A 25,200-nucleotide genomic window follows, 5' to 3' on the forward strand; every position below is an offset into this window, starting at 1 on the left:
TATTTAAGATTGTCTTGATGTAGGGTTTGATCAGGTTCACAATAGAGGTTGCGATCAACTTTGCCTAGAAAGTTTGTGCAAGTGTCTTCCTCTTCTTCTTTCTTATTAAACAGACTAGCCTTTGATCAAATGGCGGTACACTTGTATTCCAGGGTTTACTAATGCAGGCTATGTCCCTGGGCTCGACACCAACTATTGGATCAGAGTAAAAAGTGCTGGAATTTTATAACATGTTAATACAAGACGCTTCAAGACCGATCAACAATGTGATTGTCTTGGAGAGAGTTCAATCTTCCAGGAAAATGACTATTTTATTGCTTGAATTGAACCAGTCACTTGATACTTCCTAATTATCCTGAAAAAATCTTTGAGGCTTCTGTGAATTTCCTGCTTACTGATGAGTATAGATAGAGTTAACGAAGACGTATTGTCGTTTGACTAGCTTGTTCTCAGGTCCGTAGTAATCATTGACAAGGTTAAATATACTCCTGAAAAGGAGCTCATGGTTGTTCCCAAGGTTGTGATCAGCGGGGTCGGTGATTTTTTTGTGATCAATCTTGTCTGTTCCTCTTCAAAATATCCATCACTCTCTTCATGATAGCAATGAAAGTAGACAAGCTTGAACAAATCGGTATGGATCAAAATACTCAAATACTATGTATGTGTTCCGAGGTGTCTGGAACGTAGTCTATCTAATTGTTTATTTATTTCACCATGATGTTCTTTACAGCCTTTTCATTGTTCAGCTGTCTATTGTATCTTGTTAATGTTGCACCTCTGCAGGTCAAGATGATAAATAGCCTCTGCCGATGTCGCTATGACTCCAATTGGCTCCTATAATATAAAGTTTCCGTTTTCTTGAGGATGTTCTGTTCCAGAGGCTTTTCCTTAGCTACATTACATCAGTTGGTTTGAAAATTCTATCCATGCTGCCATCATCAACCACCATGAACTGTTGGCTGGCTACGCAGAGCATAGCTATGTCATTCAAGATGTGCGCTTATGCCCATCTTTGTGAATGGAGCGGGTGTTTCTATTATCATGGATGCACGACTTCTGCAAATCGACAGGGATTTTCTATTATTATTGACCAAGCGGAGAAGGTGTTGAAACAACTAACATCCAGCTGCAAAGTGGCGATTGGTGATTCTTGACTTAATGAAAGTGGAAGCTGGAAGAGTGAAGACAAGAACGTAAATTACTTCGACCGCTTGCATCACCGAGGTTGCAAAAGCAGCATGGATGGACTGCAAGCCAAGGAAGGAAAGAAACAAACATGGATAGGAAAGAAAAACCGAGCTACAACCAGGAGTAATACAGTTCAAATGTTCATACATGAATATTCCTCGCTGTAAATTTTGCAGTCTTCTTTCACAGAAGATAATGTTTCGTCGTTGATATTCCTGCTAGACCTCGTTGAGCTGAAAAAACACAATTCATTGTAACAGAAACTGTAGTCGAGAAACTGTGGGTTGGTAATCACTAGTATGGCACAAACGATTGTCTCGAGGTCATGAACCATCTGAATACCTTGATCACATATGTTTGTTGCACTCTTGCGGTTTTTATATTAAAAATCAAGGAACTTCTGAAATTGTCGATTTGGAAGGAACCACGCAGGAGTGAGAACAACGTTGTGTATATCGTCAGTTCTAATTCTCTTTGCTCCATTCTTTTTATTATATAAATTTAGCCAATATTATTATTTTTTTGAAAGATAAGATGTAGTTCTTCTTACAAATATTTTATTTTGGTATATATTAGATGCATATATTTTTATAAATATAATTTTCCCTATAGTAGTATTGTTCATAATTATCTATAAAGATCTTATGTGATATATATATATATATATATATATATATCGAGAGAGAGAGAGAGAGAGAGAGAGAGGAATGTTAAATAGATCCAAGCTTTTACTAAATTTATCCATCTATACTAATTTATTCATCATGATTACCATATTCTTCATCATGGATATGTTAATTTATTAAAAATTTAAGTCTATTTAACATTCTTATATATATATATATATATATATATATTTATCTATCTATCTATATATATATATATATATATAAGATAAGTTTATAAGTATACATACTTTCTTTTTTCTTTTCTTTTCTTTTCTTTTTCTTTTTCTTTTTTTTTTTTTTTTTTTTTTTTTTTGTCTCATCTTTTATATAGTTGTATCCAAACACTACTTTTAATATAGAGTATTTTACTTCCTTCTCTAATTTATGGCCATATTATTTTGCATTGATGCCACTTAATTTTTCTTTTATAAAAAAAAAAAAGAAGTCACATGGAAATTTAAATATTTATAATTTTTTTTAAAAATTATGAAATCTTTAAAAAAAATTATTGGATCTTCTTACATTAAAAAATAGTATGTTTAATTATAGAATTTTAAACAAAGTTGAAGGTAATGTGGCTTTTCTATACTTGAAAGGTCTCATTTCTTAAGCATAAGGTATGAAGGTCTCTTAATATATAAATTTGAGCCTTTTGTGACAATATTTTATACACCTTGTTGTAGTAGCTATTATCTTCTTTGATCACACTACTTGCTATCTTTGTTACTCTTTGATTAAGTCTATTGCATTGTACTTGGATTTTTAAGGTCTAAAATATACATCTATTAGATTGCTTTAAACAAATAAAAATTATGCTTATTAATATTTTTAATCTATTATATTTATTTTAATTATTTAGTATAAATAAACTTTAATACATAAATATAATATTTTATTTCTATTAAAAATCTATTTGTGTGCTATAATCAATATTTGTTGTAGAAAAATAATATAAAAGAAATTATATCTTACAACTTTTATTAGGAATAAACATGAATGTTATGAAAAAAAAAATCTATTATATTAGTTTATTTTATTTTATTTTATTTTATTTTATTAATTAAATTTAATATTAAAATCAAAATCTAATACATAATTTTTTGTTCTGATGTAATTGCATTTAATAGATAATAGAGTCTTTATCTTATTGCCTTGTTTGTACATTTGGTATAAATTAGTTGCATAAACACAATAACATGCTTCTAAAATAAAATATTTAAATTTAAATAAAATAATTTAGGTTAAAAATTAGTCTTCCTTTTGAAATACAACAACCATTGAATATAAATATAATAAATTAAACAAGCAAGACAAGACTATAAGATTTTTATTATATAATTATAAAAAAATAAAAACTTTATATATATATATATATATATATATATATATATATATATAACATAAAAATCTTCTAGACATGTTAATATCTTAGAAATATAAAAAAATAATAATAATAAACTAAGAGCATTAAAATAAAATGTGCATCATATAATAAATAAAAATAACATCAATTATAATGTTATATTCACTTGTTTAGTACTTAGACACTCATAAAGCTTGTTTTAACATAAGATCAAAGTCTAGCAAGTAAAAAGTGCAAATACTAACTAAAACCAAAATTAATGGTATATTTACCTCAATGTAACATATAATTAAATACATTAAAAATATATATATATATATATATATTCCTAAGACTAATAATCATAGTTTAATATGGTCAATGTGTCAATTTTTTCTATCTTTAGTGTCTTTTAATTTTTATTTCTTTAAATTATATTTAAATAATATTTATATTAGAATAGAAAGAAATTCGATTCTACCAATATAATTTTAAGTTTTTTATGGTTTGATTAAATTCTTGATAAAAATATTTTAAATCTCCTTTAAGTTCTAAATAAATTCAAAAATAATAATAAAAAAAATCCAAATTAACAATGTTGTTATCTTCTTTTGTAAGAAAAATCTCTAATTTTTTTGCTATAGCACTATCTACTACTTCTATAATTTTTTCATAGAATTCATTGGATTTGATTCAAGTTGGAATTCTAGCTTGGATTTGTCACATGTTGTAAGTATAAGTATAAAAATCAAGGATTTGTCCTTTCATGATAAAAATTCTAATATTGTTTTTATAAGAAACTTTAAAATTGTAACTTCTTAGAAATATAGTTATATATTTTTATAAATGATAAAAATATGATTAGAATTGCAAAATAAAAAAACTTCTATATCTTTTAAAAAATATGGTTGTTAGTTTTTTCTAAGGTTTTTGTTGTGAGATTAATAAGTAGTATTGGTAAGCTACTTTAGTCTTCCTTCTATCATAATATTGTCATGTCTTTTAATTGATGTGTTATCTTATGTCATTGATGCACATGATGCCAACTTCTTTTATACATCTCTTTAGTATTTGAAAGCTAAATTGATGTGTAGCACTTCTATTGTTTCACTTGCAAATATACATTGTATTTTTATTTACCCACTTTATAAAAACTACTCTTTTCTATCCTCACAACTCCATAATTTTTGCTTTGATTGGTATCTAAATTATGCAAAGCACCAACCACAAATGAGTACAAGTGGCAAACATCAATTAGTGGCAAACATCAATTAGCGAGTTTCCAATTAAGAGTTTCCAAATGCCATCCTCCTTCCAATTTGCCACATGATTAGAGCCAAAACAGGGGAGATTTATAAGGTTTATTTGAAGTTAGCAAATTCTGAATTCCTTCACTGCCATTTCTGTCCTCCCTGTAGCCAGCACTTTCAATCATTTGTAGATGTCTTCACACCAAATTGTTTGTAGTATTAGCCTACCTCACAATTTTGAATCTGTAGGATGAATGACAACACTTTGTGTTTGTGCTGTTCTAGAGAAAAAGGTGAAAATTTGCTATTACATGGGATTCATGGGCTGCACTAACTGACAAGTATGGAGTTTCAAACCCCATATCTACAGACTTTTCTGGCGTCTCCATAACTCTATGTGCAGAAGTCCATTCCCATTGCATATTAAAGAGGCATAATCTGCTCAACTATTGTGGCCAGTGCAATCTAAACTACACTACACCCTGTTTACTGCACTAACCAGGGCCTTAACTGCCTGTTATGCTGGGTGCAGTTTTACTGTCCAAATTAGTCTGTCTGGACAATCATTGGGTGGTGATGAAGCCACAAAATTGTTGCTGCCAATTGGTGTGCACCCACCCAAAAAGCTTCAAGTGGACTCTGCAAAATCTGGGTGTGTAAGTTAAGTTACTTGGCTTGCGATGCAGTGCTGTGGGAGTGCAGCTTCAGAAAACCCAGTTTTGTGAGCTTTCCTATGCATTCTAGCTTTGCAGTGTGGACCAATTGTCAGTTTGTGTGGTTTTCTGGTTGTAAGTGTGAGTGTGATCACGTAACCTGTTACCGAAGCTTGTCACAGAACCTTAGTCATAAATGGGCTCAGTGAATTGTCAGGGTTGTACCACTTTCAATTCTTTAACAAATGATTTGAAAGAGGGAGACAAAACTTAAATTCACTCTGTTAGAAGGATAACTGCAGACAACTGTTACGTACACATTTCAAAATAATGAAAATGATGTACATTCAAAGCTGGCCTTTAACATTCTTCTGCATGGATTGTTGAGAGATGTTTTTACCATAAACACACAAAGTTAGTTTGTGTTTTTTTGTGTGCCAAGGTGTGAGTACTGATGAAAAGAGCACAAGAAAGAGAGAAACAAAAAAATAGCTTGTTCCTCCAAGTTAAGCCGCTGAAGGAAAGGTAATTACATATTCTGAAAACATACATTAAAATGTCTTATTAGATTCTTCTTCTTCTTCTTTTACTAACTTCAATAATTATTAGTGAATCTGCTCCATGTGTTTTATCCTTCAATATTTCATTTGTAAACTAAGTCAAAGAATTTCAATGAAAATACACTTGGAAACCAGAAATGTTACAAAGCACACAATAATTTTGAATGACTGATAGGTATAACTAGCTGAGAATTAAAGTGAGATTTTGACTTTTCAGCTAAACATCTTCAATGTTTTTCTGATACTAAAAGTGCAGAATCAAGTAGCTAAGATTTGTAACTCAAAAAGTGAGGGAGGTTTGGGGATTCATACTCCCAATTTTTAAGACTAAATTTCCAACCTTCTCATACCATCCCTAACCCACAAAGTAGGGTGGTGGTGTCAATTGCTTAACCATTGGATTGAATCAATTTCTAATTCTTCAACACTTTTCCTATTTGAAAATTGAAATGGTTTTCATGTTACTTCAATACACTATTTCCACAATGAACATGTAGAAAAGGTTTGGGACATGGAAAGAATAAAAAAAAAAAGTCAAAACTCTTTATGTTCATCCAAGATGTACCTCTCCCCACATATACATACATATATCTACACAAGGAATCTAATTGTGGGTAGTACATTTCAAACCATGTACAACATCAAGTTTCCAACTTTTACACATAAAACCAATTGCTTTACAACATTTTATATTTATATATATATATATATATATATACATGTTTTTTGTTTTTTGTTTTGATTAAACTTGTACTTATATTGTTTCCCCCCAAACACTATAATCCTAAACAAGCCATGGATATTGGTCCACAAGCTCCCAGTGGCCATGCTTGGTGGGCAGCAGTGACATCTCCTCTGCACCATCGTCGTGCACGAGGTTCACACAAGTGGGGAACGTGTTCTCCCTTGTGATTTCTGGCAGTTGAACTATGTCCCTCTCAGCACCTTCCAAGCCTGCCTGCCTGCCAACTGTGCAGCAAACCCCAGGTGGGGAAGAACCTCTGATAGGATGACACCCCTGACTGACGGACCCCACTCCTGCCAACTAGGATGTCCCGCCCTGCCACCTGGAACCGGCCACCGATTCCCAAGAGCCACACATGCCAGACTGGCTGACACGTCAGTTCCAGAACGCTCGAAAATCACCATACACGAGGTGGCTGGAGAAAAATACAAAAATGCAAACAGAAAGATCTCTGGAAAGCTTGGCTTGTGGGTGGGAACATTCTAGAATGGGACTAGAGGTAGACTATAGTAGAGGACTAAATAATTATATGTATATATAACAGTTTAGGGGGATAAATTAGAGGAGACAAAAATCATCTCTAATTTGCTGCATATCTCATTATTTTCATCAAAAGTGAAGCAAAAGTTGAGTTGTGCAGCAATTCACATGGAATTAATAGAACCACGTTTATAGATTTACATGGCCTTAACAACACATATGATTCACTTCTGCCTCAAAAAAGATATCACGTTGGCTTTTTCATGGCCATGGTATGGGTTTCCTCTAGTACTTATATTAATATAAGTATAAATTACATGGTATAAATTACACAGTAAGTAATTTTTTTCTATTTTGGTACACTTTGAAGCAAACTCCACATGGGTAGTTGAATTACACAATGAATGCCTTCACATGGTTTTTGTTGCAACTGTGTAACAAATCTCATCTACTTGATGTATGTGTGTGAGTGTGTTCTTATATATGATTTTTTTTTTTTTTTTTTTTTTTTTTTCCTCCATTGTTCATGTTGTTCCACACTCTGATTCTTGAGTAACAGTGGGTTTGATCCAATACAATCTACAAATTTTGATTACTTTAGCCATGCCCTCCACCTGAAAGTAAACAAACAAGAGCTAGTAGAGTTGTTTGCCAATTGCATACAATACACTTTTTATTTTTAAAAAAGTAATGTATAGTTTGCTTCAATTTAGAAGATGTCCAAGAGATAAATGTTTTAAAAAACTTTATATTATATATATTTCTTTATTTTCAACCTCAATTGAATAAGTGCATTGCAATAGCTTGGTCAGTTCATGCTCTTCATGCTTGTTGATAGAAATTGGTGGAGGTTGTACAAAATGAATTAAAAAAGATAAATAAATAAATAAATAAATAAACAACAAAATGATTAATTTTTAGTACAGATAAATGAGAAAATCTTGGAAACAAAGGATTTTATATTTTTTAAAACTAATTTGCAAGCTTCAGTGTTTAAAAATATTTATGAATTTATTAAATTTCTTGATAATGCAACGTTATTATTAATATCACACACACACATATCATAATGGCGGATATCTAAACAAATATATAGTATTAAATGTTTAGGTTTATTGCAAACATTTAGGTTTTCCATGTGATTGTTTGGTTCTATTTAGTTCACTAGTCAAACATTAAATTATTAATTAGAGTTTTGATTAATAGTGTGGCCAAATATTTATAATAATGTGTGAATTTCCAGTAAGAAAAATTTTAATAAGAGAAAAAGGAAAAGAAAAACAATCTGACTAATTAACATTTGTGGTATGTGTAAGCATTGGCTATCTTATAATTGATCCAATTTTTTCTGTACTGTTTGAATGCCTTCAATTAAAACCTTACACTTCAAAAAAGTTATATCTATGTTTTGAAAAGCCACATTAATGCTATTTTAGAATAACATCTATTTAGGTAATTTTTACAATACTACTCTAAAATGTACCTAGGTTCTTTTATTTTTTTTAAAAAATAATTGAGAATATTATCTTGAATTTTTTAGAATTATATATTTATCAAATATACTGTTAAACTTGCAATGCTTGAACCCATAAATATTTAAAGTATAGTTTCTAATTGATAATTGTAACCTTTCACAGGTTGAAGTATATAGTCTAAGGAGCATCCATGGAAGGCTGAGCCAAAGCAACGCCTCTCAATATTAATATTATTGACCTAGGGTGACTTAATAGATTGGAATTAGGATTGGAATTAGAATTGTTCATCAATAAAAATCTCTTATTTATTGAAAAAGTCCATTATGAGCACCAATACTCTTTTTGGGCTCTCTCTCTTACTATTGCAACTTACATACTACCCTAATGTCGTTAGGTGGTGGTTAAGAGTTAATGGATATAAGTTTGAGTATATTGATGGAGGAACTTTTTTAGAGATCCAATGCTACCTTTGAATTTAGTAGAAGGTAAGAATAGTTAAGAAGAAGTAGTTAGCTTGTAGCAAGCATCAGCAGAATGCATAATTTCTCTCTCAATTTAGCTAGTTTGTGAAACCCTATAGATTTGGTGAAAATTTTCTATTTGATCATGTGTTGAAATGTATTTAACATCAATGTATCATTACATCTATAATTTTTAAACAAATTGATAATGAATTTCAATGTGATTTGTATTTTTATGCACACTTGAGTTATAAATCATCTTTATACTTATTTGATTGTAGCTAAAAATCTTAATAGGTTGATTGATTAATATGTCCAATTCTTGTACCATTTTTTACAAGTACTTAACATTGCTTGCATCAGGAAAAGTGATTCTATATTCAACTTTGGAGGTGAATTGTAATAGGGTGGTTTGTAATTTGTTTGAAGCACCAATAGTAGCAACTCTAATTTTATTCACAATATTGTTTATTGAGTATCTGATATCTTTATTCCTCTCATAATTTGCATCTAAAAAAGTAGTGAGATTTAGAATGTTGTGTTTAAGAAATAAAATATTATAATCTAGTATATCTTTTAAGTAATGTAAGATGTTCTTTATTGTATCCAAATATGTTTATTGAAGAGTAGCATCAAATTTGGAACAACTTCCAACTACAAATTTGGACATTATATCACATTGTTGTAATTTAGCAAAGGCTTTTGACTAAGATCCAATACTTATAAGGATCACAATCAAGTGAGTTCATATTGGCTAAGAGTATCTTTTTTAGTTTTATAAGAATATTTGAAGGTTTGCAATCATTTATGCCAAATCTTTTTACTATTTAAACAATGTACCTTTTTTGATACATCTATATGCCATCTCTTTCTAAGGTATACATGTTATAATCTACTATGATTTTGATCAATTTTAGAATAAAAAATATCCCATCTATTTTAATATATTAAGATTATAAAGTTTGTTTTAGCAAAAAGAAGGCTTTACAAAGAAAATACATTGTGCCATAATTTTTGAAAGATAAAAAGCCAAGTGTCATCATTATATAAAAAATTTCATTTAGATTTTTATTTTAAAAAGGTATTTTTACATCAAAATAATAAATATTCCAATCTTTTGAAGCTATAAGTGCAAAAGTTATTTCAATAGTTTTCTATTGTACAATTGGTGCATAAGTAGCAAAATAATCAATTCCTTCATTTTTTTTCTTTAAACAACTAACTATTTTTAAAATTTTTTAAACTATTTCTATTGCAATTAGTTTTTATCAAATAGATTTTAAAAACTAATTGCAATAGAAATAACATAGAAGTGCAACCCATAAATAACAAGACATATTCTTAGGTTTCCATATTGAATTTTTATTTTTATTTTTATTTTTATTTTTATCTATAGTTGATATCTAATTGCAAACTTGAATAACTATTTGATATGTGTTTGGCTTTACATTAATTTTGTCAAAATAATTGATATAATAGTGTTTAGATATGGAATTGGAGACTTAAGTTCCTCATGAGTTTCCAAAGAAATCTTTGAGTAGAATAATTCGTACATTGGTGAATAGCAATCAGGTGACTATGTTTTAATATTTGTATGCTCACTTTCATTTATTTCTCTTACTGTATCTACTTTTTGTTCCACATTTATCTCTTCTTCCATCAACATAGACAAGAATTGAATTAATACAGGATTTAAATCAAATAGAGGTATTCAAATAAAACAAAAATTATGAGTCTTTAGAAATACTTTTAAAAGTCTTTGAGGTTCAAAATTATTTAAGCCTAAGAATAGATTCATTGAAGGTAATAGCACAATTTGCAAAAAAAAACTTTGAAGTGGATAAATAGATCTTTTTTGCTTTAGATAATTCATTATATTCTATAAATATGTCTTTTATGGACTTGCTTGTAATTTTTTTTAGAAATATGAAGATATGCCATATATCTCTGATTTTTTACATAATCTACTTTTGAAACTAATTTGATTTGCTAAGATTTTAGTTTGACTCCTAAATTTGTAAAAAAATGACCTCTATCAACCAAATAATTTTTGGTGTGATTCCTAAATTTGTAAAAGTGTGACCTCTATTAACCAAATAATTTTTGATATGGCTCCTAAATTTGCACAAGTATCACCTCTATCAACTAAATAATTTTTGGTATTTATAGCCTCATATTACAGGAATCACAAGATCCTACTATCATACATCAAATAACTCATTTTTTTTTTTTTTTACTAATAAGCAATTGCAATGTTTACCAACTCTATTTGCTATAGAATCTTGGCTTGTAATAGTTGTCTTATAATCTCGTATTGATTATAATAATCAAAGAATGCTTTACATGTGAGTTCTTCTTTATTAGTGTAAAATTTAAGAATTTTATTTTCCTTGTTTTGTTCTCAACTAACTTTCTAAAAAAGTAAAATTTAGATAAGGTCTTCGATTTGGCCTTCAAAAAATATATCTATGATTTTTTAGAATGATCATTTATAAATACTAACATATATTTTAATCTTGTAAGTGAATTGACAAGATTGGAGTGAATCAACTCCAATATTTTTTTTGCTTAATGTAGAAAGCATTTAGAAAGTTTCTCCTATACTCTCTAACATAATTGACAAATCTTACAAACTTCATAATAAAAAGGTAAGTAAGGCATATTGTGGACTTTTTGTATGTGTAAAAGTTAAGAAATTGCTCTGTAGTTGAAGTATCTAAATTTCATATGCTATAATTATACTTAATTTTGTATCAATATTACATTTGCTTCACTTTTTGATACAATTTTGTAGATTTCTTTTTATCATTTGTCTTATTTCTAGGTTAACTCGTTTAGTTATTATAGGTTGTTTTATATCAAGCATTGACATTTTGTAAATACAATAGTATTCTTTCCATCAATTAATCCATTTATAAATATAAAACTTCAAATAATATATGGAATATAGAAAACATTTGTAAGTTTTATTCTTTTATTTTTGGTAAAAATAACAATGTTTCCTATAGCTTTAATCAAATGGGATTATTTCTAGTTGTGCAAATTTTCCCTCATGAATTGTTTCTACAAACTAGGTCTGATTTGTTCATCACTAATAATATGCTCAAAAGCACCAGAGTCTAAGAGCCATTCATCTTGGTCCAGCAACATTGTCATCTCATTAAGAAAGACATACTAACTATTATTATCTTCTTTTAACTTATTTATGTCTTTTTTTTTGGATTTTTCACTGAGACAATACTTGTTGTCTAGATGATTTTTAGCAATATGGAATTTTTTTAGTGATTTTTCATTATCCTTTTTAAAAGTCCAACATAATATCTTGCTAACATTAAGTTTCTGAAATTGAGTGACTAGTGCCTTTAAGTCTTCTTTTTCAAGCTTCAAGCTCTTGAGACTCATTTGATGAAAAATAAGGACCAATCTAGTGCTTAGGATGTCAAAAAAAAGAAAGCTCTTCTATGTTGGAAATGGTAGAGATTATGGTGCCATAGCTATGGGGTAGTTTATTGAATACAAATTAAACAAGAATTAAATATAAAAGATCTTATCTTATGCAAGACATTTTATCATTCAAATCTTTGATGGTATTGAAGTAATCCTTGAGTTTCTCTCATTTATTCATTTTGCTTTAGTGCAATTTTTTTAAATCATCAAAAGTTATAATATGTTACATAATTAAAACTTAATTAATACTTGAGATAGTTGCTCTGCAAGATTGTTTATATTAGCTACCTATTTTAGAAGTTTATTTTTTATCTACAAGATAATAGCTAAATATGCATTAATATTCATCAACTAAAGTTTTACTTTGCTTAGATTCACTTCTCCTATGGATATGAATTAGGTACAATTTTGTTCACATATATTTTCCACAAACCTTCTTTCTTGAACAAGGCTTTCATTTTAATTTTTAACAAGTAAAAATTAACAGCTTCTACTAACTTCTTGGCTTCACCTATCTAATTTTTTTTGTTTTTAAATTATTTAGCAATTTTTAAATCAATCATCTTCTTAATTTTCTTGTGATGTAGAAATTCTAAAATAAACTTTCTTTTTAAGACTATTTTTCTTATTGTAGACATCTAAGCAACCAAAGATCAAAGGCTCACTTAGTTGTGTCATTTTAAATACATAGAGAAGCAATTTTTTATCCTTGACTAACTAGATTTAATGCTAATCTTGTTTTGATACCATGTAGTTTCTAATTGATGATTGTAACCTCTTACATGTTAAACTATATAGCCTAAGGAGCAATGGAAGAAGGTTAAGCCAAAGCAATGCTTGCCAATACAAATATTGTTGACCTAAGGTGACTTAATGGATTAGAATTAAGATTGGGATTATTCATTAGTATAAGTCTCTCTTGTATCAAGAGAGGTCATTACAAGCACCAACATCAAGCACATGGATAAAAACATAAATAAAACCATCAACTTGGAAAATCTATGTTTGTACAAAATCCATGTTAGCCAAAGACACCTATTCAGCTCCGATTCACTCTAAACAATTGAAAAGGTAAAGTAATATAACATATTTAATTGATTCTAAAACATAAGCTTTATAGTTATTTTTCTCACTAGTATTGCTTCATTCAAATGTTACAAACTCAGAAATCGTTTTCCTCTACCTTTAAACAAGGTTTTAGTCCATTTACAAGTCAATGAGCATTTCTTTAAAAAATCATTTATTCCTAATTTTTGTAAACCAACCACTAATTTTGGTAAGAAAAGAAACGATTCATCTTTAGAAAACCAACCTACCTTCAAAGAGTCTCCAATAGAAATTCAACAAGCCACAGTAAATTCTGAACCAAAAGCAGAGCTTAGTCATTCATTAGGTGCAACAGTTATTTAAGTAAAGGCCATGATGTTAAGAGAGAGAAATTGCAGCAGTACCGCAGAAGTGTCTCTCCTTTACTAACGGACAGTGATCCACGACTTATCCCATTGAATACGCTTCAGCCTCGTCGTCGTCGATACCTACCTTTAGTTTAGAACCGGGATCATCCGGGTAAGGGTATGTCCGGGTCGATTTAAGCCCCGTTCCGTGTCTCGAGCGGTGTTTGTGCTGGTTTCTGCCGCAATGCTGCTTGAACCCGTTGTCGAGATTTTTTTGTTTTGTTTTTAGCTCCTCGCCACCTTGGTTGTGATAGCAGGTCTTCGCAATTTCACGCGCGCTAAGGTTTAGATTAGGAATATTTTTCTAGATCCTTTTTTTTTATTTCGATTTTTTTCGATTTTTTTTAGAGATGTTGGTGGAATTTCTGCGTTTGTGCGAGTGTACTTGGCGCACTTGTGGCGTCGGGAGAGAGTGGTGGAGCCCCTTGTGTGCCGAGTTCTTGATTGTAGTTGGTTTCAAATTGTCTGCTTCTGTGTAGCATTTTTCTTTCTATTCTTTTTTCATATATTGATATGGTCTGTATCGGAACACACGTGAAAATGCGAGTAGAAATTGAGTTGACAAAGGAAGTTCAAGAAGGTGTGAAAACTCGAGAGTGGTGTATGACAGCGGTAGTTGAGCAGCGATGGCGAGGAAGCGAAAGGAGAGGACAGAGGATGAGGTGTGGTGAATTTTTGTAAACCTCTGAGGCAACGGGTGTTGAATCGGTGTCATCGATGATTAAGTGCAGTGTGGCAACGACTGGAATGGACTAGCTGCAGGTAGAACAATTCGTGACGGTGAGTGTTCCTGCTCAGTGATCACTTTTCGAAGTTTGCGGTCTGAAGTTAGTTCATCGCGACTGCTTAGAATGTGGTTGTGGTAGGAGACGACATTCGATATTTCAATAGAAAGTCTTTACAGTCCTCGGAAATATGCTTTTTCTGAACAAAAGGCTTTTCAATCTGTTTGTTTGTAGAGACCCGTGTGATGATGGATATGTAAACCCTTTTAGCTTCTAACTTAGGATTGGACGTAAGTTATCAGTAAGAGGGATTTGATCGCCACTTTTTGTGCGACCTCACAAACTCTCTTGATTATACTTTTTTTTTTTTGTTTGTTTTTCTGGAGATATTAAGAGCAGCGATCTAGTGCTATCATTCCGCGTCTCTCTGCTTGTCTGTATTACTTGCGGAGAGTCGGAACATGTTGCCGGAGTACTTCCTGCATTCGCGGAGAGCGATCTTGGATAGTATCAAGTTCTGTAAAATCATTGAAATTCTTGGACTCTTTGAGAGGGCGTGGAAGACATTTATCATTTCTCCTCTCAGATGTGCGCAAACTACATCGTGATCGTGGGATGTTGCGGAGAGGATTTCCTTTATGGCTACGGGCTCAAAAACAGATGTACTTCAGCTAGATTCTATTGTTGGCGAAATACTTAAAGCTAATCAGTTTGATGGAACCCTCTACTGGACGAAGCATTGGAACAGGAAAAATCTAGGAAGTCGGTGCTTTGATGTTGAGATGAGGTGGAAATGTTTGATGGTAATAACTTGCTGAGGTCGGCCAGTCCCTGCAGACTCTTAGGCCTTGATCGGCGCACCGATATTACAGATCAAATGTAAGTCTCAACTCTTCTCCTATAAATTGATTCCTTCACTTAACTTGAGGAAAATTAAATCACATCTGCAGAATCTCTTTCGCGTTCGGTGCTCAAATTAAGAGAGAAGAAAGACACATAATATCTAGATATGTACACGTGTCATGTTTGAATTCAATTTATGAAGCGGTAGTATTACCAAATCCTGGTTTGAGCATTGAGCTAAGCAATAACAAAGCTAGGCACTTTTAACATTTTACTGGACAATTCCACATTCGAAGCCAAGAAAAATGTTCGAATTTAGTAATATCATGCACTACGCATAATCTAAGTGGTTGGAATATGACAGAGTGCAAAGGTTTCTTCAACAATTGCAATTTCTCCCAAGCAATGTCTCGGTACTCAAGATTACCAACAGTAGGTTCTGGCACCTCAGAGGAAAGAGTTCGTTACACGCCATCGAACTCGGCTCAGGCAACCTTCAAGCTGGAAGGTGTTCGAGAGAAAAAGTCTTGCCACAGCACAGGGAATGGAAACATCTACAACGGTGTTCCCCGGCACCGAAGAGGAAATTCTGCATCAGGCATATCTGTCAAAAGACTTCGGGAGGGTCAATTGATGGACAAGCATTCCGCTGATGTGTCTATGCCTGAGCACTTCTTGGGAACGGCATTGGAGGACTTGGATGACATTGAAAGGCAGACGTGGCAAAAGCATTGGGCTGATGCACTGATGAAGGTGCAGTCTCTTCGCCATTCAGGTGCAGGCACACGAAGTGAACGATGGTATGGCATCGGGACTGACATTTATAGGTCAGCACCTGTGACAAGTCTAGATGCACATCTCACATCCAGTGCGAGAAAGAGCAATGCCCACGCGGCTTCCTTGAATTATTGGAATTATTATCCTGGGCCGTCGGTACATAGAGAGATCCCTACGTCGCAGATAGATACCACGATTGAAGGAAATGACACTGTTGATTTTGATGCGCGGAAAAACTCATTGGTTGATGGAGCGGTGCCGAAAAGAGATGGAAAAAAAAATCGTGGGGGCACCCCAGGTCGAGGCGCAAAGACTGTGACAAAAACGGAAAATGCGGATTCTCCTTTGGAAACATTGAAGCGAAGTATTCTCAGCGACAATGGGTATGAAGTCCGACAAGGAAGAGCTTCTATCGACCATGTTCCTGAAAATTGTATTCCGCAGGTCAAGAACAAGGCATCAAACACTGGGTGCAGTTCAAACTCTACTTCTTTCAAACAATTTAGCGATTCGCAGATTCCCAAGTTACACTCTGCACTGGGAGGCCGAGTGCAGCGAACGCAATCACACAGATACGGCCGCTTATCAGGCCAGAAACCTGACCCTAGTCCCCTATTTGATGTGATTGACAACAATTCCGGCACCCATCAAAATGAAACGGCACCAAACTCAATGCTGAAAAAGGCCATCTCGATGCGAGAGGGTGGTGCACACGCAGACGCTGTGATGGAGATGGCACAGGTTTACGCAGACAGTATGTGTGGAGTGCCAAAAACGCTGGACTGTGCTTCATGCGGCCGAAATTTGGGGATCATTGTGCAGGGCAACCCTGGAGTTGACTTAGCGTTCTGTCAAGCCTGTCGACCAACGTCTTCACAATGGAAGAAGCCGATCTTAGACAACGCTGCAGGGTTCAAGAAAAAGAAGAACGGGATAATGCAATTTTGTAGGAAAATGCTACGCTTAGAGCAAAAATCAATTTAAGGCAGATTGCTTATGAGACATATCAGCATCGACAGATCCGTTTCTTTTCGCCTTGGAAAACTGTAAACTTTCAAGAGCTTGTCTTCATTCTTACGTTGCACAGATGACCATGACACCAACCTAGCTCAAAGTAAGTCTTAATTGCCATTTGTGGTAGTCTTATGACTTCACATTCATTACAACTACGTTCGTGCAGGTACTTTGGTGTGGCAGTTATTCCTCGTGGTTACAGCTGAAGGATTAAAGTGGTGATCCCAATGTGCCAGGAAACACAAGTAGATTGTGAGCAAGTACTTGTGAAGTGTACTATAAAGCAGCATACAGAATCTGAACCGTATTTGAGGTATGTCTCTTAATGTAACTTATAAACAGTACTCATGCATCATTGTCCACCTACATGTTTGTACTGTATGCAGTTGGAGTGTTTCCGAAAGGTCCTGTTTACACCACAATAAGATGGACTGTTCATGGTATTTTAATTATTGTCATGGCATTCTCCCAAGGAATGCTTCACATTGTCTTCCTTAGGTGAGCAATAAGCCACCTTATCTGATTCTAACCTGTAACAATCTATTTCGTGCTCAGTCTTCTCGTGTCGTTGGCAAGGATCCATGAAGGGATCTTCAACTTATTCTGATTGTGGAACCTCACAATTTGCAGCAATATGTTTCATTGTAAATCTTTTTTAAGTTAATGCATCATGTAGAGCACTTGGAAATTCTAATCTTAAATATTAATTATATCTGTATAAAAAAGTTAACAATAAATAAATAAATAATATTCAATTTATCAAATATTTATCACCAATTATGAATGTGTCGAAAGCATTACTAATGGATGTTTATCTTGACTGTACATGAACAAATCCAATTTTATCCACCAATTTAATATTACAAGAAAATTTATGTCACATAAATATTGCTGAGAAACGTAGGATTCAGGAACCGTCATCAAAATTCAATGCCTATCGTGAAAGTAGGAGCTACATAACAGGACTTGGAGAACCCATGATTAACTCCAAAACTTGCTTTAGGAGCAAAAGTGGGAATTGCTATTGGAGCAACACTACAAGTTCAAGATTTTAATAAGCACATGAATGTAGGGATTGGAGGACATCTTTAGGCATGAGTCCAAGTAAAACAACCCCAAGTGCAAACTTTGGTAACAATAAGAGATATTGTAATTTTTTATATAGTAAAATCTTTAAGTGGAGAAGTTCCCCATGATACTGTCAAAATGTTACTTCTAATTGGACTTAATAAATCCTTTTTTATTTCCCAACACCGACCATACACAACCAAAGTGCCTTTCTATCATGTCAAATTTTGAGTTGTCATCTTGCAAGCCCTGTTTAAAAGTCTCATTCAAAATATGTCTCACCTAGAAGACACAGATGACAGTCTTCCAAGAAGATTTTCCTGACAATGTAATGATCCCTAGGAACATCAATCATCAAGAAATATCCCCAACCCGATGCAAAGAAAGTTCACATATTGCTAAAATATTCAAAACAAAAATATCAGGCAATAGCACACTATTTGCGAAGGGCATTTCACACTAATGGCAGTGAGGAGCTGCAAAATACTCTTGCTCTGAGAAGACTGCATGTAACAGTACAATGAAGTGCTCGAAGATTTGAGCAAACCTTATAATACATGATTCAATCTGTCCTAGATGAGAAGAAGCTACTACTCCTACCTGCTGCTACCAACTTCAAACACATGTTGGAAAGCAGCCCTGTCTGCTGCGTGGACAAATCTTCAGAATGAACCATACTAATCTGGAACTTCTCAGGATGTTCAAGGGCAAGGAGTGAAGTCTCCATTCGAAAGATGACAAATGAGTCTAAAATTGCCCAAGCAGAGTGCTGATGGGCACTGAGAACAGTGCACTGTACAAATTTTTAACCTCCCGAAAGCTAATTTCCTCACGAGAACGCTGGTGAGAATATGAAAAGCTACATCATCCCTCGGATGTAGAAATGTGGCCTACATCACACCAAGTCGCTTGGTGCCGCATTCTGAGCAGAACTTCGACGTCTCCCGAATGTACGCCGAACCGCATTCGTCGCAATACTTCGAAGGGCCTGTCGCCTGATGCTGATCCATGATAAAGGTGTCACAATGTAGTTCTCACAATCTGAACCATATTACATAGAAGCTTTTCCATATTCTAGCAATGTTTATGAAACAACTAAAGCAAGGTAACCAGTTGCAAACTACGGAACAAGGTATAATAGGAGCCAACCACAAATTGTTCAAACCCACCTGAACGACCGAGCCATGCATTCCGGGTGCATCCAAATCTCGTGGCACATGAGGCGGCGTATGTACTGTATGCTGTGTAAGCTGTTGATGTTGAACGTGTGGAGAATGTTGATGCTGCTGATGTTGCAGTTGATGTTGTTGCTGAAGCTGTTCAAATGCCCATGATGACACCTATTCAGTATCATACGTTTCAACTTCTCAACAAAGGCCTTCAACAACAGTAATTTTACCACAGAGAGCTACTAGCTGTAAGAAAGGTTCAATCGACTGAACATAAAAGCATGGATAAAAACAAAACAATGCTGCTCCCAAAAATTCCAAGCAGCAACTCAGGGACTTTCGGTCCAATGCCAAATGTAAAGACTATAGAAATGCACAGCGATCAACATTCATATGGTTACCATTAACTACCACTTACCACGTGCGGTGGTAAAACTCCAGGATCTCTAGCCGGATAGGGCTGACACTCCATCCCATGGGTTTCAAATCCCTGCCACAAGATGATTCAGCATCAACAAACAAGTCCATTTATTGTCCATGCAGTTCACGTCGTACAAATTTTTTCTTTTCTAAAAGGTTGCTCCTAGTCTTAGAGAAGAAGGATCTATATCTTCCTTGAACCCAATCAAATGCAGATTCACACTGCTGTATCAATACTAACTGGTTTAATGAGTTTGTCTGGTCTTACCTGCTGACGTAATGTGGGAGAGGACAAAGTCGTTGGAGGCTCATTACCTGGATAAGGCTGTAGAGCAACATACACCACCAATTCACGGTAAGGATACTACATTCTACATGTAAAAGTACACCATGGACACAATCCTTGAACACAGAGACAGCTACACCATCGGCGATATCTCACAATGTTGCTTCACTATAAACAAAACAAGTGGCTGAAATAGATCGCAGATGCTTCTAAAAGTCGTATCCAAACAACATACCTGTAGCAGTGTCATAGACGACAAAGTATGGTGAGGAGCACGGCGGTGCTTCACTCTGGCAGCAAAATACTTGTAATCCGACTCATAAATCTGTGCTTCGTGCCTTCCTGTCAATCTCTTGAACCTGCAGCCATGCCGTTTCAAGCGGTTTGGTTAAATCCTCTAAAATGGACGCACCTGATGAGGATGTTAACCTGGAGCAACTGTGTTGCAAGACACATAACTGATGAGAACGCTGAACGCGTACAGCCCAGAGCATCACTCGCTAAACTTCGCTGCTGTGTCAAGAATGCTCACCATTCTGCATCTTCCGGGGATAGATTAGGTCGCTCCACCAGCTCTAAACCATGCACGACAACAAAACGCACGCGCTTCTCCTCGCCAGTCACTAACTGAGGAAATTTTGTGCGGGCCTCCAACGCAGATGCCATCTCGCGCCTCTTAAAGGTCATTGTCGCTCCTGCAGTCACACCCAAAATCTACATTAATGCCCAAATTGAACTAATGAAATTCATTTAGGATCCGACATCTCCACGTCAACGACCGACGCCACAACGTTAAGCCCGAAATCGTGCAACCATCAACTAGTTCCAGTTCAGACTGCTTGGTTGTAGACTCTGGGTGATCCCAACAAACCTACGGTTAAGCAGAGGAATAGAGAGGAAAGTCATACCGACGGCACCATTTCCAACTCTACATGTGTTTGGGGATGTAGGGAAGCAGTTTGATCCCTGCATTGACTCCTCGGACTCTGTATCATACAGGGTCAAATTAGAGAACAGGCGTCAAATCAACGACCTATGATACAGAGAACGATTCGTCCATATAGAGCCACCACCACACAAGCAGGGTGCTTCACTATCAAATCCAGCTCCCCATGAATACGCAACCTCTATGACAGCCATCAGGACAAGAAGATTGTGATGGCCTTTGGATGTATAGTTGATTTTCAGTATCGGATCTATATAAAAACTGCTATCTTGCTAAGTTTCTCCATTTCGACTCTTCCTCACGTAGTAAATATTCCCCTGAATCGGCCTCTTCAACCACCGACGCTTTATCGTTTTCCCTTAAGTTAGCCCTACGCTCCCTGAGGTAGAAAAAGTTATGCTACGAGACTACAGACGGCCTAGCGAAGTTTGCTTTGGGTAGTTTAGGAGGAGAGCTACTGCAAATCCTGGTAATAGGCGAGAAGTCGGGTCTCTTTTCCGGGTGCAAATGATCACCAAGCCTTAAAATTCTAGAAAATGAGAAAAAGTAGACAAAGAAACGCAGTCGATTTGCCGAAGAGCTGAAACATGACCCAAGAGGTTCAAAAATACGCGATTCTTCAAAGGACTCGCAAGTTTGCCCTCAAATCGCTCTCAAAACCATGGCCCATGTACAGCACGACATGCTTCACCGTAAACATCCAGCTAGAGTACCTAGCTAACAAGGTTCACGCATTCTCACAATCAAAACAAATGTGCGACTTCATTCGGCCAAAGGCATAATCTCAAATGAATCCATGTGAGTGCGAGTGCCACATACATAAAATGCATACTGCTTTGCGAGTAAGGGGAATACCTGATTTGGGAAACTTCTTCACGAGTCTCCTGTACAGTCCACCAGCAGCTTCAAGTGCCACTCCAAAAGTTTTCTCTTGGAGGCCCTCAATAGTTGCCAATCGCTGATTTATTTCGCGAATCAATGTTTCATACAGATTGGCCACGAAGGTCAAAGGTAGCAAGTATCGAGGGTCACCTTCGTATTGAACATCTCTCGACTTTCGCTTCTTCGATTTATCCTTCCCATTTGGACTGTAAGAGTTACCTTCAGGTGCCTCCGTGGCCGGAACAACATGATACCTTATGAAGTAGTCAATGATGAGCTGCAAGAAGCGAGCTCTTGTTGATTCGATGGGAATGACGTCTGTTCATATCAACTAAAAGTGTTAATACATCTCACAAACATAATACAGGACATATATATTGTGTAGTAACCCCAATAGTGTTGATTGGGGTAATGTGAGATAGCAATCTGCCTACTGAAGGAGAAGACTAACAGACCAAGAGCCAACGCCATTGTAACCCTAACCTAACGCGTGGAAATCGAAGAGAAAAACAAGTTTCACATCTCAGCTAGTGCAATCCAGACTAGAATATGAAGCAACCAACACCAAGACAGGTAGCATTGTGTAAAATACATTAGAGGCGAATTTAGCAAGTCTGACCGTTTAGTGTGAGCACACCATAAGGTGAACGCGATCCTTCATTGTCCATAGTCAAAGATTGCTCCAAATTCTGTCCTGTTCTTTGCAGGGCAAGGTTGCCATAGTCCTGCAGTCCACAATCTTAAGTTCAATATATCACAAGACTTACCGAAAGCGGGCTAAATACAATAAAAGCTCTTGGTGAATCTCAGAAATACAGCAAGTAAAGACACCGATCTAGCTAATACATGAATATACACAATAAAAAAAATAAAACGCAACGCGCGTGACTTGAGACGGGGGAAAAAATAATAATAATAATAATAATAATAAATAATAAAAATAAAAAATTGGAAGGTTAGAGAAGGGAAATACCCCGTTGGACGTAGAATCATCGTCGTTGTCCAGTTCATCACCAGTCGGGGCATCCCGGTCGGTGTCCGTTATCCCATCAATCTCAGGGTTTCTGGAATCAATCGTATTCAAGTCGTGAAGAGCATTCCCTACTAAAGTCTCCCCGTTCAGGTTATAGTGACCCTGAGGGCCCAACTTCATCTTTTCTAGGGTTTCTCTCACTAGGCTACATAACCACACGTCAAACTCCAGCAGCACTCGACACAACAACAGTTCCCCGAATTATCACCCTAATGAGCATTGTGGCTGACTGCAGTCGCCTTCACTACATCAAACGCAACACCTGCTCTAGCACATAATCCCTGTCCGCCACCGGAGACAAAATCGCCACACCCGATTTCCTCCCTCCCTCGTAAAATTCGAAAATCCGATGACTCGCAATCCTAGCTCCAGGAGTTTTCATCGACTTGCGAGACACGGCAAAGAGCTGCTCGACCCTCTCGCAAAATATCCATTCATTCGCACACCTACACTCTACTCTACGCTCGCTCGCTGCGTGTGCAGAATATGCATTCGCCGCAGCAGAGCTCCCCTTTCCAGAGAGTGAGGGAGCAACGCGAAGTGAGCAAGCCACCAAGGATGACTCTCCAGCAACTCGGTGGAGAGTCACACCTCTGTTCGTTTTCAGTATTTGGATGACATTCATTCTCCCGCGTGGTATGTCCGGTTCTCAATCCAGTCATGTGCGATTGAGATTGATGCCCTGGTAGCTGGCGGTCCAGTCGCTGGTTCTTGCGTTATGCCGGGTATCTTTATTTTGTGGGAACTCTTTGGCTTTTTATTTTATTTTTATTTTATTTTTTGTAATTTCTTGGGTTTGTACTTTTGATTTTAAGTGCATTGATGAGGAGTGGAGAAATTTTGTACACAATTATGTTTTAGAACTTTAGGGTGAATTTGTAAATTAAAATCATGGAAATAGTTTAATGGATGTTTGGTCATGTATACTATTTTGTGAATCAAAGTTTATTGGAATAGATCCCCAATTCATATCCTGAGGCTTCAAATATTTCAATTTTATTGGGTTTATAATGAATAGAAGAAAAAATAAAATTAATGTGATAATTATAGGAACTGCTTCGTGTAAACAATGAAGTTGCTGTTTGTAGAACATAAATTGCAAAGGTAATATTTCAGAAGACTACAAAACTCAATTGTGGTAAAAAGATGAAGAAGCTCTACCCAAAGTGAAGATGACTATTTTAAGAATCTAACAAGAGGAGGAAAAGTTTTTGTAAATTTGAAAAAATAGCCATTTTACGGATTTTAGAAATGAAGTAGATGGACAATCATATAAATGAATAATTAGTTGGCAGCATTGATAGATTCAAAATCTAATTAGTATTGTAAATTTAGGTATATTTGTGAAAGATTGAAAATAAACTTCCTTACAATATAATATTTAATAATGTTAGTAGATAGGAAAGGAAACATTTACATACATATGAATGTATATCATAATTTAGAATACACAAAATATGTTATTTTGTTCCATTTTCATGTTTTCCATCTTTGTTTCCTTTGAAAACGTCATCTATATTATTCAAATATTTACTACCAACGTAAAGAACTGGATTTTTTTTGTTTTGTTAAGCTATTAATTCATTCAAATCAGTCTCAAATTGTTGACACAGGATGAGAAGTATTCAAATTATCCTTGTGTTTTGTTGCTAAATTTTTGCTTTTAAAACTGTTTTAGTAGTAGCCATATATATTCTTGATGTTTTAATTTTTTCACACAGACACTTATATACACATATAAATTATGTTAAAAGATCAGTAATTCTTGATTGAATGTCATGACTTGTTAAAGTACAGTAGCATTTTAAAAAAAATACAATCCTGATGACATTTAACAATACTAATTAGATTTTGAATCTAGCAATGCTTCCAACTAAAGCTTGTTATCCCTCTCTTAAATGTTAATATGTGCTGGCACATTTTGTCTACCACAAATGCATTTAATAAGAATTGAATCCAATGAAGTGTTTTAGAGATGTGGAGCAAACTATTAAAATCATCACATCAATTACTATTGGCAGAACGTCAAAATCATGTCTCTTTCCACGATTTACTGAGGGACATTCAGGAACAAGAACGGAGAACAGTACACCATCAATTTTATTATTGGGGTGTACTTTCGCTCCCATGAATAAAAAAGATGGTGTGATGAATATTTCTCCATGATATATGTTTTGACCATTAGACATGGACCTCAATCACCACAGCTTTTACAGGGTGGATTCAAGGGGCACCAATAAATGATCTAAGCTCCCACCCAGGGAGCTTAGACACATTACAGGGCCACACCCACTATTTCTCAACACTAGCATTC

The 25,200-nt window shown here is 34.7% G+C and overlaps 2 protein-coding genes across 10 annotated transcripts; one reads left to right on the plus strand and one right to left on the minus strand.

The window, feature by feature from the left end:
* Positions 1-15,185: 15,185 nt before the first annotated feature.
* Positions 15,186-17,448, plus strand: LOC112283813 (uncharacterized). 3 transcript variants are annotated; one of them, XR_016503470.1, is made up of 3 exons: positions 15,186-15,327; positions 15,656-17,182; positions 17,319-17,448. XR_016503470.1 is itself a non-coding variant. In XM_024523022.2 (2 exons), exon 2 carries the CDS (start codon positions 15,697-15,699, stop codon positions 17,050-17,052), a length of 1,356 nt encoding a protein of 451 aa, XP_024378790.1. In that variant the 5' UTR covers positions 15,186-15,327; positions 15,656-15,696; the 3' UTR covers positions 17,053-17,448. The 3 variants fall into 3 exon arrangements, 1 of the variants encoding a protein (XP_024378790.1); XR_002970203.2 differs by having other exon boundaries at positions 15,656-17,114; positions 17,249-17,448; XM_024523022.2 differs by having other exon boundaries at positions 15,656-17,448.
* A 1,154-nt stretch (positions 17,449-18,602) lies between these two features.
* Positions 18,603-23,006, minus strand: LOC112283812 (uncharacterized protein At2g02148). 7 transcript variants are annotated; one of them, XM_090251487.1, is made up of 10 exons: positions 22,827-23,006; positions 22,473-22,578; positions 21,827-22,171; positions 20,934-21,011; positions 20,558-20,720; positions 20,261-20,384; positions 20,008-20,064; positions 19,738-19,809; positions 19,320-19,466; positions 18,603-19,145 (listed from the first exon to the last, which is right to left on the minus strand). In XM_090251487.1, exons 1-10 carry the CDS (start codon positions 23,004-23,006, stop codon positions 19,041-19,043), a joined length of 1,377 nt encoding a protein of 458 aa, XP_090107613.1. In that variant the 3' UTR covers positions 18,603-19,040. The 7 variants fall into 7 exon arrangements, with proteins under 7 accessions (XP_090107613.1, XP_024378787.1, XP_024378786.1 ...); XM_024523019.3 differs by having other exon boundaries at positions 18,603-19,151; XM_024523018.3 differs by having other exon boundaries at positions 19,320-19,490.
* Between the last annotated feature and the right edge of the window lie 2,194 nt (positions 23,007-25,200).

The sequence above is a fragment of the Physcomitrium patens genome, chromosome 6, assembly GCF_059467195.1.
Source record: "Physcomitrium patens ecotype Gransden chromosome 6, ASM5946719v1, whole genome shotgun sequence".
In the NCBI taxonomy this organism is placed as follows: domain Eukaryota; kingdom Viridiplantae; phylum Streptophyta; class Bryopsida; order Funariales; family Funariaceae; genus Physcomitrium; species Physcomitrium patens.

Excerpts from the sequence above, each read along its gene's own strand:
- LOC112283813 (XM_024523022.2), top strand. The coding sequence starts at position 15,697 with ATGTCTCGGTACTCAAGATTACCAACAGTAGGTTCTGGCACCTCAGAG.
- LOC112283812 (XM_024523017.3), bottom strand. The coding sequence starts at position 23,006 with ATGAAGTTGGGCCCTCAGGGTCACTATAACCTGAACGGGGAGACTTTA. Across the intron at positions 20,065-20,260 it reads CGTCTATGACACTGCTACAG|CCTTATCCAGGTAATGAGCC; the intron begins GTATGTTGTTTG and ends GTTGCTCTACAG. Across the intron at positions 19,810-20,007 it reads CTCCCACATTACGTCAGCAG|GGATTTGAAACCCATGGGAT; the intron begins GTAAGACCAGAC and ends ATCTTGTGGCAG.